Source organism: Myotis lucifugus, unplaced genomic scaffold (genome assembly GCF_000147115.1).
Source record: "Myotis lucifugus unplaced genomic scaffold, Myoluc2.0 scaffold_815, whole genome shotgun sequence".
Classification (NCBI taxonomy): Eukaryota; Metazoa; Chordata; class Mammalia; order Chiroptera; family Vespertilionidae; genus Myotis; species Myotis lucifugus.
This window is the reverse complement of record NW_005871863.1, coordinates 62519-75018: the sequence shown is the minus strand read 5'-3', so window position 1 is coordinate 75018 and position 12500 is coordinate 62519. Positions and strand designations below refer to the sequence as shown.

At 48.0% G+C, this 12500-nt stretch overlaps 1 protein-coding gene across 1 annotated transcript; it reads right to left on the bottom strand.

Moving 5' to 3' along the window:
• Nucleotides 1–7077: 7077 nt before the first annotated feature.
• LOC102430809 (probable E3 ubiquitin-protein ligase makorin-3) lies at nucleotides 7078–10539 on the bottom strand. The gene is made up of 2 exons (XM_023747221.1): nucleotides 8704–10539; nucleotides 7078–7849 (listed from the first exon to the last, which is right to left on the bottom strand). The coding sequence occupies exons 1-2, from the start codon at nucleotides 10437–10439 to the stop codon at nucleotides 7828–7830; spliced, it is 1758 nt and encodes a 585-aa protein (XP_023602989.1). The 5' UTR covers nucleotides 10440–10539; the 3' UTR covers nucleotides 7078–7827.
• Between the last annotated feature and the right edge of the window lie 1961 nt (nucleotides 10540–12500).

The following is a 12500-nucleotide window of genomic DNA, read 5'->3' as shown; positions in this document are numbered from 1 at the left end:
CCCCCCGCTTTCTTAATTTTTTTCTTGTCCCCAACCCACCAAGGGGTAGGGTCACAGAAAAGAAATGGTTGGCACAACAGGCATGGCCTCTCTGGGCAGAATCTCCATGAGAAGGAAGACTCGAGCAGATGTACCTGGAGAGCCCAGGTTTGGGGTTCCCTTTCTTTCCACCAAATCTTCCAGAAGGTTCTCAGGGTGAATCCCAGGAAGGGACAGTAGAACACTACTAGCTATATTCTCGCTGGTGAGATGTCTGTCCATCCTCTTGGCCCCTTTTCTAAATGATACATTTTTATTTCATAATGTGGATTTTTGGGACGTCTTTCACCTAGATTTCCGTCTTCGTGAGACAGGTAAAGCTTGCAGGGGGCTTTCCCTTGTTGTAACAGGGTCTTTCATGCAGCAGAAGTTTCCCATTTTGATGACGTTTAATTCGTGGATTTATTTTCTTTGTATGAATCACGCTCTTGATTTCATATCTAAATATCTTCCATAGGATCTTAAGTCCTAAAGATTTTCTCCTAGTTTTATTCTAAACGTTTAGGGGTTTTTTGGTTTTTGTTTGTTTGCTTGTTTTTAGTGCTTTTGTACTTTATACTTAAATCTGTAATCCACTTTGAGCTTATTCTGTATACAAGCGTAGAAGATTCATTTCTCCCTGTGCTTTTGCACCTTCATCAAAGATCCACTGGCTGTACTTTATGGGCTATTTCTGAGCTCTCTAGTCTGTCTCCTTGATGTATGTATCTATCCACCGACACTACCATCTTCACTACTGTAGCTACACAGTAAGCCTTGAAATTAAGCACAGTGATTCTCTATTCTTTCTTTCCAAATGATGTTTGCTATTCTAGATTCTTTGACATGCCACATCAATATTTAAAAATATTTCTTTAATGATTCCAGAGAGGAAGGGAGAGGGAGAGAGAAATAGACACTTCAAGGATGAAAATCATTGATTAGCTGCCTCTTGCACACCCCATCCTGGGGATCCAGCCTGCAACCTGGGAACCTAACAGTGACCTCCTAGTTCATGGGTTGATGCTCAACCACTGAGCCATACCAGCCAGGCATCCACTGATTTTTTTTCAAGGAATTATTTGCCAATACAGATCTGCTCCAAGACTGGGAAGTTTCTGCCGCATATAAGCAGTGCCGTTTGGCGGAAACTCCGAAGGGAAGATACCAGGCGGCCCCTTAAGATGATGCAAGAACGGGTGTTTTTTCTTAAACTGATAGGAGAAGCCAGAGTCGGCGTCAGCCCCTGCCTCATGGCTCCGGGCAAAGTCCTGACTCGTGTCTCAAATTCCACATCAGAAGACAGGGAGTTGGCCTTGGTCTTTGATCTCTTCCTATCTTTTACCCCGTGGGAGGCTCAACCACCTCCCCTTAGGAATTTGTATAAAGAAAAACAAAGATACCAACACTCAGCCTCCAACCCAGGAGATCTGGAATTTTTAAAGATACAACCAGAAGATAAAACAGTTCTCAAATGCAGCCACAGGAAGGCGGTGAGTTCTAGTCTGGGGCTCAGCCACTGGTATCCCACCAGCCACTACCTGTTTTGGGGGTATCCATGAAAAGTGGGTGTTCATTCCATTTTCTCCGTGACTGTCATTTTAGATAGGATTTTCTTAGCATCTGACTGGTTTTTGCTTTTTGAAGCTTTCCGGATAGTTTTCTATTTTCTTTGTTGTTGTTGTTGTTAACCCTCAAAATCAATGGATATTTTTCCATTGATTTTCAGAGAGAGTGGAAGGGAGAGGGAGAGACAGAGAGAGACACATTGATGGGAGAGAGACACATTGATTGGTTGCCTCCCGCACATGCCCCTAACCAGGGCTGGGGATCAAACCTGAAACCAAGGTATGTGCCTTTGACCTGGAATCGAACCTGGGACCCTTCAGGCCACAGGCCAGTGCTCTATCCACTGAGCCAAACCGGCTAGGGCAGTTTTCGATTTTCAACGTGCAATATTCTATCACCTGCTCAGAGAGATGACTTCACATCTTTCCTTGAAATGTCTGTCTGTCTTATTTTTGTTTCTGTGGGCAACACATTCATTGTCAAAATAATCTTCACTGTCAGTAAAGAGAAGGGACCTCCTTGTTTGGGCCTGATCCAAGCTGACAGGATTACTTCCCTTTGACTTATTCAAAAGTATAAAAATGCAGCAATATTTTTACTCGGATTTTTTTTCTCTAATCTTTATTTTTACATTTTTCCAACACTTTTCATAAAGCGGATCACATGGGTGTGTGTGTGGGGGTGTGTGTGTGTGTGTATACCGGTTATACTTTGGTATAAATTATGTCCTACAATGAAATATTATTAAGCCATAAACAAATGCAAGGCAATCCTGCCATTTGTAAAGCCCTGAATGATCCTGGAGGCCTTATGCCAAGGGAAGGAAGTTAGAGACAAAGACTGTATGATCTCATGTATATGTGCAATTTAAAAAAAAAACCACCCAAACTCATAGAAACAGACAACAGGTTGGTGGTGGTTTCCAGGGGTAGAGAGTGGGAGGTGAGAGAAGTGGGTAGAGGTGATGGGAGAAAAATTCTGAGATGCTCCTGAATGAAATGACATGAGTCAATGGGTCAGAGTGTGGGAGACAGAGACAAGAGTGACTGAAGTTCATTGCTGTGGGTCGGCTAACAACAGGCAGCTCACATTAATGAAGGCATGTCGCAGGTTTTTATTTATTTGTTTTTTTTTAATGCATGGGGGTGACATGGGTGAATAAAATTACATAGGCTTCAGGAATACAGTTCTACGGTACGTCATCTGTATTTCGTCTCGTGTCCTTACCGTCCCAAGTCAAACCCCCTTTCATGGCCATTTATCTCCCCTTTACCGTCTCCTATCTTCCCCCTTTCCTCTGGTAATCACCTCACTGTTGTCTGTGTCCATGAGTCTTTTTTTTTCCCCATTGACTCGATCCCTTCCCCCTTCTCACCCAGCCCCCAACGTCCTTCCCCTCCGACAGCCGTCAGTCTGTTCTCTGTGTCCATGCGTCTGTCTCCACGTTGCTTGCTAGTTCATTTTGTTCCACGTAGGAGTGAGATGAGGTGGTACATGTTCTTTCTCTGACTGGTTTACTTCCCTTAGCACAAGGCTCTCCGGGTCCATCCATGCTGTCCGGCTTCAGACAATGAATGTTGGGGCTTTGAACCAACTTCCGGGCAACTGTCTAGAGAAAGTAGCTGACCACCAGGTACAGCTATGTCCTGCTTACGTGTGACCTGTCAGAACTGTTGCCCGGAAGCAGTTGAAAGTGATACAGATGTCTTCCTTAGGGACAGCTCTACTTTCTCCTTTAACTTTTGGTCAAGTTACTACATTATCTGTTTATTGATTTTTTTTTCCAAAGAAGCAGCTTTTACATACCTGTTTCCTAACCCACTAATTTTTGCTTTAATCTTGTTTCTGATTATGTGTGTGTGTGCTTGCGTGTATGTTGTTGCGTCTTTAAAGTTTACAGATTTGGATACTTATTTTATTACGTAATTGGTCTTTCTGGGCAATGCATTTTGTATTCGTATTTAAAGTTGGTTTCACTCTGAGCACAGACCAGCACTATCCTGTAGATCAGGGGTCCTCAAGCTACGGCCCACGGGCCACACGCAAATACAAATATTGTATTTGTTCCCGTTTTGTTTTTTTACTTCAAAATAAGATATGTGCAGTGTGCATAGGAATTTGTTCATAGTTTTTTTTAAAACTATAGTCCGGCCCTCCAATGGTCTGAGGGACAGTGAACTGGCCCCCCGTTTTAAAAGTTTGAGGACCCCTGCTGTAGATCATGGCGTGCATCATTTTTAATTACTTACTCTATCCTGCTGAATGATTCTGCATTCATTCATTCTTTGACCAAATTATTTCTGAGAGATACTTAAAAGAATTGTCATGTGGCGGTCGCTTATTTCCTTGTATCGACATCAGAGAATGTCACCTATACTACTAATTTCTCCATCTCCATCGACAGGCTCATTGTGATCGAATACAATTATTTTTGTTAGCTGTCATTCAACATGGAAAATGGAATTTAGTCTACATTTTCATGGTAAAAATTCTGATGTATTTTTTTTTGGCACTAATGCTGGGCCATTTCCCAAGCACCCCTCTCCCCATCTACACCCCAACTCTATTCTATGGAGAGGGTTGTACTTTAGCATCATCTATAGAAACAGAGACCAGCCTCCCCCAAAAAAAAACTGTTCACAAAAATTACCAAAAAAAAGAAGTTTATGAACTGGAAATATTTCCCTTCCCATCACTGAAATTCCATCCATCAAACAGTGATGGGCGAGGCTTAGAGAGGAAAGAGTACCACATAAAGTTTTAGCATCTTTGTAAGTCTATACACCTACCAACTTGAGACACTCCAAGTGTAGGCAAGTCAGACTGGCTTCACCCGGGCATTTTGCATGTGGTTACAATCAAACCTTCTGTACAGACCCCAGGGCTGAGTGTATGAGTCCTCATGGAGGAAGGGCCCACACCCTCTCTGAATCCCTCAGAGCAAAGCTCTGTGTGTGGGGAAGGGTCCTTTGTTCCTGACCCCAACAAGGGCGGCCAGTTGTCTCCATGGATGGGCCCTGGGGACATGTCACCCAGCCTTGGGGTCAGGGACATCCCTATTAATGAACCTCTTTCTGATCGAGCTGATGAGGGACAGGAAATTTCCTATTGGTAAACATCACCTATTTCTTATTTGACTCAGGTAGGCATCCATCCTAAAGAAAACATTTTTGTTGTGTAGTATATTTTCAGGAATAGAATAGCATTTTAGTTCTACTTGGATGGCTTTTGCTGGGGAGCGGGGGGCGGAGTGGGGAGGGGGGAATTACTTGGGTCTCTTTGAAATTATGGCCAAAAGGGAATGAGACCCCTTTCTATGAAAATAATAATAAAAGAATAATGTTACATTAATTCCAGTTCCAAAGGTTCCCAAAAAGAAAAAAAGAAAAAAAAAACGTAGTGGACTGTCAATTCTTGTGTCAGCTCTGATCAGTTCCACAAACATACCTAAGTCCCACTTTCAAAACTGCCGTTTTAAACAATACCACAGGATTCAAGCTCCTTGCCTCATCATACTTGATCCTCACAACACCCCTGCAGAGCGCGTGCTGTTGTACCCACTTCTCACACGAACAAACTGAGGTGCAGACGATGGAGCTAACGTGCCCCTGAGTGCATGGCTGGTGAGAAGCCGAGTCGGGATTCTGTTGCCTGAACATTTTATCTTCTACGAACCCAGCTCCCACGGCCCCTCCTGAACGTCATGATCGTTATCTGGTGCAAGATTCTATGGGAATAAAAAACCGTGACATTTCACAGCATCAGGTAGCGTACGTTAGAACAGAGTTCTCTGAGCTTTTCGGGTTGTTTAAAAATCCCCCTCTGACAGCTTAGCCACCGCTCCAAGCTCACTGAGCCTTTGGCATCAGCTCAGTCCTTGGGGGTGGGCACACGCTTAGATTTCACGTCGAACCACTCACCCTGCATGCCAGTAACAGCCAGGCAACCAGGGCCTCCTGGTGGGGGAATTCTCTGGATAAGAAGGAATCAAGAGGGAAGGGCTATGGCAAGGGTCGCAGGGACAACAGGCTGAATACTAACTTATCGTCGGCGGCACGTCACAGGGGAGAGGCCGCGTAAACGTACGGGAGGCTGCGAAGTGGACCAAGAAATACTGCGTCTGGCGGCCCACAGAGAAAGCCCAGGACTCCCGCACTCTCCTGGAGTTTCGTGATGGCCCCCTCTGTCCCACCTGGCACACCATCCCCACTCAGAGACTGCAGGTGTGCTTCCGGTGGCTAGAGTCACGTGTTCCACCTGCTTGTGGCCATGTACCTGGGGGATCACAGTGTCTGTGGCCTGGAAAGATACCGAGTACCTACAGGTAATTTACACCCATGGGCCACAGTGATATCGGCAAGTAATTTCACCTCTTGGACTCATCAGGATGATGAGAAAAAAACACAATCAGGGGGAGATGGGGGGGTTCTGGGAACTAAACTCATGCTTTGTTGAGCGCTAAGTACATGGTAGAAGCTCTGCAAATACGTTAGATGTCTAATCTCCCGGGACGCGTATTTTCAGCTCCGTCAGCCCCGAGGAGAGCAGTATCAATGAATTCCGACAGGTCCACTCAATGGTTAAAACCGTGTGCTCACCTCACATTCTTTCCTTGTTTGTTCTGAAAAGACTTTTAAAAATTTTTCACTCAAACACTGTAATTTTTCTATTCTTACCGATTATTTATTTGTGCATCTGATGCTGGGTTATTAAATGACTACAGAGTTGGGGTAGTTTTATCTTCCTGGCACATTTTAACTGAATTATATTTATCTCCAGGGATGCTTTTATCCTTAACATACACTTTGTCGATAAGAAGTCACAGCCTCCTTGTTGGATTGATTTCTTTTTCATCCTATCGCTTTTAATGTTCCTTACATTCTAGCCGTGTCTTTTAAACAGCATAGAGTTTCATTTTCATTATAATCAAGGCTGGAAAACTGTGGCTTTTAGTTTCTAAAACATGTTCATGCAATCTAATCATGGGGTATTTGTGTTCTAAACTTTTGACATAACTGTTGCATTTAATTCGTTTTTGTTCATTTCTAGATTTCAATTTTTTTGCCTTTCCAATCTTGTACTCTGACTGGTTTCAATTTTTTTTTAATTTTTCTATTTGCTCTTTGAAAAGCTTTTCAGTGACATGTTGAAAACTTCTGTCCAAAGCCCCTCGTGTGGAATGTCTAGAGATAACACAAAATATGGAATACAGAGAGCTGTGTTCAGAATTGCGCTGTAATAAGGAAAAATGAGATGGTTGTAAACACACATTTCTTTATTGGTAACAGCAGAGTGAGCTAGTCAAGCCACCACAGAAATAACCAACGGCCTATTTAGCAAGTCCTTTAGGGTCTGTGCCGTATTTGGCCAGATCCGTCTGAATAGCCTTTTTTCAACAGATGCTAACCACTGACGCCTGTGGAAGGAACACAAGAATTATTCACCACCTCACACTCACACACAACAGCGAATTTCTGTTAGCCTGTGACCTTTAGCTTCCAGCTCAATATTTACTTTACTACATAAACATCATACGATATATCCTTTATAGAGACATTTTCAAATAAATAACTTTTTTGTGGTTGTTGTTCATCCTCACCCAAGGACATTTTCCCATTGATTTTTAGAGAGAATGGAAGGGAGAGGGAGAGCGACAGAGAGAGAAGGAAACATCGATGAGAGAGAGAGAGAGAGAGAGAGAGAAAGAAAGAGAGAAAGAGAGAGACATCGACTGGTTGCCTCCTGCACTTGCCCAGACCAAGGCCGGGATCAGGCCGGCAACCGAGGTACGTGCCCTTGACCGGAGTTCAAACCCGGGACCCTTCGGTCCGCGGGCCAATGCTCTATCCACTGCGCCAAACCGGCCAGGGCTCAATACATCACTTGGATACTCACTTCTACGCACATCAATTGATACGCCAAGTCTGAAATACATACTTCCAAGTAGAAATACTTTCACATCAAGTTAAGCAGGATGAGAACATGTAAACATAGAGATACCTGGTTCACAAAAAACCACAAGGTCGCCACAGTTAAGCAAGTGCACTTGAATCGGGGAAGAAACACACATGTAAACAGCGGAGACGAGAGAGCAGCTGCCACAGGGCCCCCCCCGGGTGGGTCCAGGTTTCTTAAGGCTGTAGCAGCACAAAGTTCCTCTGTTCAGTTAAGACTTCTCCCTTCACCCTGTCCCACATACTCTGGAGGGGCTTCACAATGAGTGTGGAAGTCCTGTAAACACTAGCCTAGAACTGAGTCAATCCTGTTGAAAACAGAGATGACAGAATAAACCATAAACTGACAGTCAAGAGGCATTGCACCAAGAAAAAAAAAAAACACAACACCACACACCAAAAAAACAACAATAACATTAAAGGACTTGGTGTTATTTTGGGGGGAGGGGAGCACCACACTCCTGGGGGGGGGGGGAGGGGGAGAGTAATGGGCATGGGCGAGAACACGGATGAGTGACCCATAGAAATGGCTTCAACAGCTGCTGTACATGGCAGATGGGTCTATCCACGGGCAGATAAAAACAACAGGCAACAGCGGATGGTAGAGCGTCAGCACAGAAGCAGTGAACACACTACACCACATGCCACAGATTCAAGTTGCAATCTTTTTCCCCCCCACCGGCCTCCCCGCTCCTTCCCAAGGAAGCATGTCCCCACGGGTTCTCGGAACAACAAAAATAAAAAAAATAAAAAATAAAAAGGAGGCTCATTCTCTCCCAGTGAAAGGAAACACTTACACAACCACAGACTGACCAGCCAAAGCGTGACAAGCTCTCGCTGACGGTGGATAAAGGGCATGCTGTCCTCTCCCACCTGCTCAGGCTCCAACTCTTGGTTGCTGGAGGCCCCAGAACCCTGCCTCTCAGGCTCAGGCTCAGGCTCAGGCTCAGGCTCCTGCTCCTCCTCCTCCTCCTGCTCCTCCTCCTCCTCCTGCTCCTCCACCTCCTCCTGCGCCTGCTCCTCCTCCTGCGCCTGCTCCTCCTCCTGCGCCTGCGCCTGCTCCTCCTCCACCACCACCTGCTCTCCCTGGCCCTCGGGCTCCGCATGCCTGTAAAAACAGTTCTCGCCGAACGGGCAGCAATCCCTGACTACAGCAAAATACCTGCAGGTCTTGGCGCGCATGGCCTCCTTGTACTGCCGGATCAGTTCCTGCTTCGCCGCCGGATCCTCCACCCAGAACTCACTGGGGATGACCAGGCGCGAGGAGACCCTGCACTGCGGGCAGGATTTGATCACCCTGCTCCTGAACTCCCGGGCCGTCCTCCACGTGCGGATGCACCTGAGGCAGTAGGTGTGGTTGCAGTTGGAGAGGATGCCGAAGCGGCGCTCGCCCTCGTTGGCCTTCTCGTAGACCACCTCCATGCAGATGCCGCACACTTTGTCGGCGCTGCGCTGCACGGCGAAGGACAGCTCCATGTCCTGCTGGTGGCGGTTCATGCAGGCCTGGATGTGGTCCGCCCTCTGGGCGGCATCCGCCGGGTGCAGCGCCTGCCGCCCACACAGCTCGCATAGCTCGCCGTGGAGATACGCGCAGCTCTCCCCGCGGAAGCACTGCCCCATGGCGGCGTCGCGGCAGAGCCGCCGCTCCCTTTCCATCTCCAAGTTCTGCTGGGGAAGCTCGGGGGCGGGGAACGCCTCGTGGCCCCAGTACGGTTGCCCGGGAACAAATTCAGTGGCATTCGCCCAGCCTTGCGCACCTGCTGCCCAGCCTTGCGCACCGGCTTCCGAGCCTTCTGCACCGGCTTCCCAGCCTTGCGCACCGGCTGCCCAGCCTTCTGCACCGGCTGCCCAGCCTTGCGCACCGGCTTCCGAGCCTTCTGCACCGGCTTCCCAGCCTTGCGCACCGGCTGCCCGGCCTTCCGCACCTGCTGCCCGGCCTTGCGCGCCAGTTTCCCAGCCTTGCGCACCTCTGGCCCAGCGTTGCGCATCTCCTGCCCAGCCGTGTGCACCTCCTGCCCAGCGTTGCGCATCTGCTGCCCAGCCGTGTGCACCACCTTGCGCATCTGCTGCCCAGCCATGCGCACCTCCTTGCGCACCTCCTGCCCAGCGTTGCGTATCTGCCGCCCAGCCGTGGGCACCTCCTGCCCAGCGTTGCGCATCTGCTGCCCAGCCTTGCGCACCTCCTGCCCAGCGTTGCGCATCTCCTGCCCAGCCGTGGGCACCTCCTGCCCAGCGTTGCGCATCTGCCGCCCAGCCGTGCGCACCTCCTGCCCAGCGTTGCGCATCTGCCGCCCAGCCGTGCGCACCTCCTGCCCAGCCGTGCGCACCTGCTCCCCCCACAGCTCCGAGCGCTGAATCGTCAGTCTCGGCTTCCAAGGAGACCCTGTCAGTGACCCAGCAAATCGCAGGCAAGGCGCCCCAGGAGTCAGGAGGCGGGGCCCACGCCCCTTCCTGAGGCTGGTTCTCTGGCTCATAGTGCGCAGCCGCAAACGCGCCGGGGCCTAGCTCCTCCTCGGGGGCCTGGGGCGGCGGCGACCCGCGGTCCTCCCCGGCCTCCTCCGGGTCCGGGAGGTCGTGGGAGTAGCGACAGTTCTCCCCCTCCTTGCACATCCCATGGCGAAAATACCTGCAGACGACTTGGTTGGTCCAGGGGCCTGGGCGCCGCTGGCTCTGCAGCCAGCTGGGTCCCGGCCCTTCCCTGGGCCTGGCCCCGCCCACAGAGGCGTAGGCCAATCGCAGACGTGACGTGCCGATGGGGGGCGGGCCTCCAGGCTCTATACGCCGGAAGACCGGGTGCGTGCGGTAGCTGGGCCCGGCGGCCGCCTCTTCGGCCGCCGGGGCATCTGTTGCGTCCCCGGCGGCTTCGTGGGGCTCCGAGGGAGCTGCAGCCTCTTCCATTGCACCTTTTGCCCCCTGAAACGGTGCCAAGACGTGTCCGGTGCCCCCTGCGTGCGGGCTTGAAGCCCGGAGGCCAAGGAGCCGTCCCGGAGCTCCAGACGGGAAGGTGTGCCTTTTTTTTCCTTCCGCCCAGCCCTCTACTTCCGGTTGCTGTTGGTTCCGGCTTCCTCCGGCCGGCGCGGCGGACACTTCCGGTGGGGACACCGGCTGTCTTCTAACCAGTCCGCGCGGTGTGTAAAAAATCCCGGCGTGGGAACAAAGCCTCGCGCCGGCTTTGTTCCGGGCAGCTGGGTTCCCTCCCCCGCATCACCCCCCCAGGCTCTGCAGCTGCAGCGCTGCGGACGCGCTCGGCCGGAGGATGCAATCGCCACCCGCTGAGGTTTTGATTTTTTCTATCGCGCCGTTCACGCAGGCACACTGCATTTGCTCGTGCATATGCATGTGTCTATTTTTTAAAAAATCATAAAAACCATAATCCTTGTTTCCCGGCCCTCCACCCCACCCCATGTTGAAAAGTTCGCCTCGTAGTTTCTGAAACATCTGACAGGTGAATGTTACGGATTTTCTGTTCATATTATGTCGATGTGGGGCTTTTTGAATTTTAATTTGATTCTTTTATTTATTTGTTTTTGTCGCTGATGGAAGCTTTAATCGTTCTGCTTTGTTGACGAGATGTGTTGTGGTCTGTGTTTTCTGGGAGTTCCTGCGGGCTGGCGTTGGGGATGCTCTGATCTCCGGGGGGCGCGGGGCTCGGGGCACGAGCAGGGAGCGCTTGTGATCGGAGCCCGCCTTTCGGAGCGGGGGAGCGGGGGGCGGGGGGGGGCCGGTTTTATTGGGATTTCTGACCGGCTTCTCCCCCATGCTGTGCATAAGCTGCAGACCTCCTTCAGCTCCGCAGCTGGCTTCATCAATGCCCCTCTGCCCCGTGTGCCCCCGGCTTTGATTTTCTTTTGCTGGTTTAATTCGCGGTGGCTCCTTTGTTTCTCCCCTTTCTTTCCCCGAGGCTCGCGCTGCTTCGTGGGGGGACAGCCTTTCACAGCCTGTTCTCTGCCATCTGCTCGAAGCGGTGCTTTTTAGTCTCCACCTGTGAGCTCTTTGTCATCTTTGCAGATGCATTTGATTCATTGAGTAAAAAGGGTTTAGAGTCCTTTGCTAAGTAAGGGTACTGATCATGAATGTAATCCTGAATTTTATCATGTAATTTTCTGAATAGTGTTTTGAGATCTTACCGTGCTTCCTCTTAATGTGATTATTTGCACTGATAGGTTTTTTGTTGTTTTTTTTAAAGATTTCGTTTTCCCAAGAATAAATTTGTTGTGCTCTATCACCATTTTATATATTATTAGATGTTGTTTGCTAAAATAAATTTCTGGGAGGGAATTTTATATCCTAGATTTATATTTTTAAATGATTTGCCAATAATAAAGTTAAGAAATTAATTAAAGAAAAACAAACATGAAGTAAGGGGGCAGAATCAAATGAAATACTTTGAAATGATGATGATGATTATTATTAGTTGAAATGATTATTGAAACTGATAAATTTCTGGTGAGGTTTATTAGGAAAATATATGAATAAGGCACAAATAACCAAGATCAGATATTTTAAAAATAGTATCACTACATTAATAAAACATTAAAATAATGAAACAATTTCAGGAATGAGATTAGCCTATTAAATTAGAAAATCTATATGAAATGGTCATATTTCTAGAGACACATTTATTACTAAAATGACAGGATCAGAAATAAACATACATATCAATCTGTTACATAAGTGATTCTGTAAGACGAATTCTTTAAATGAAAGCTTTCTGAAAAAAAAATAGAAAGGCAGAATGGTCTATATTTATTATTGCAAGTCCTTGCCAGTGAAAAGGGACGAAGCAAAAAAAAAAAAAAATTAAAGAAAAAGATGTTAGAATTGGAAAGGAGTTATTACTAGGAGACAGCAAAAAATTGAGACTAATAAATCTATTAGATTTAATAAGCACATTTAGCAAGGACATCAGATAGAAGTTCATTGTACCAGATCAGCTGTATTTCCTTCTGTTGTGATATT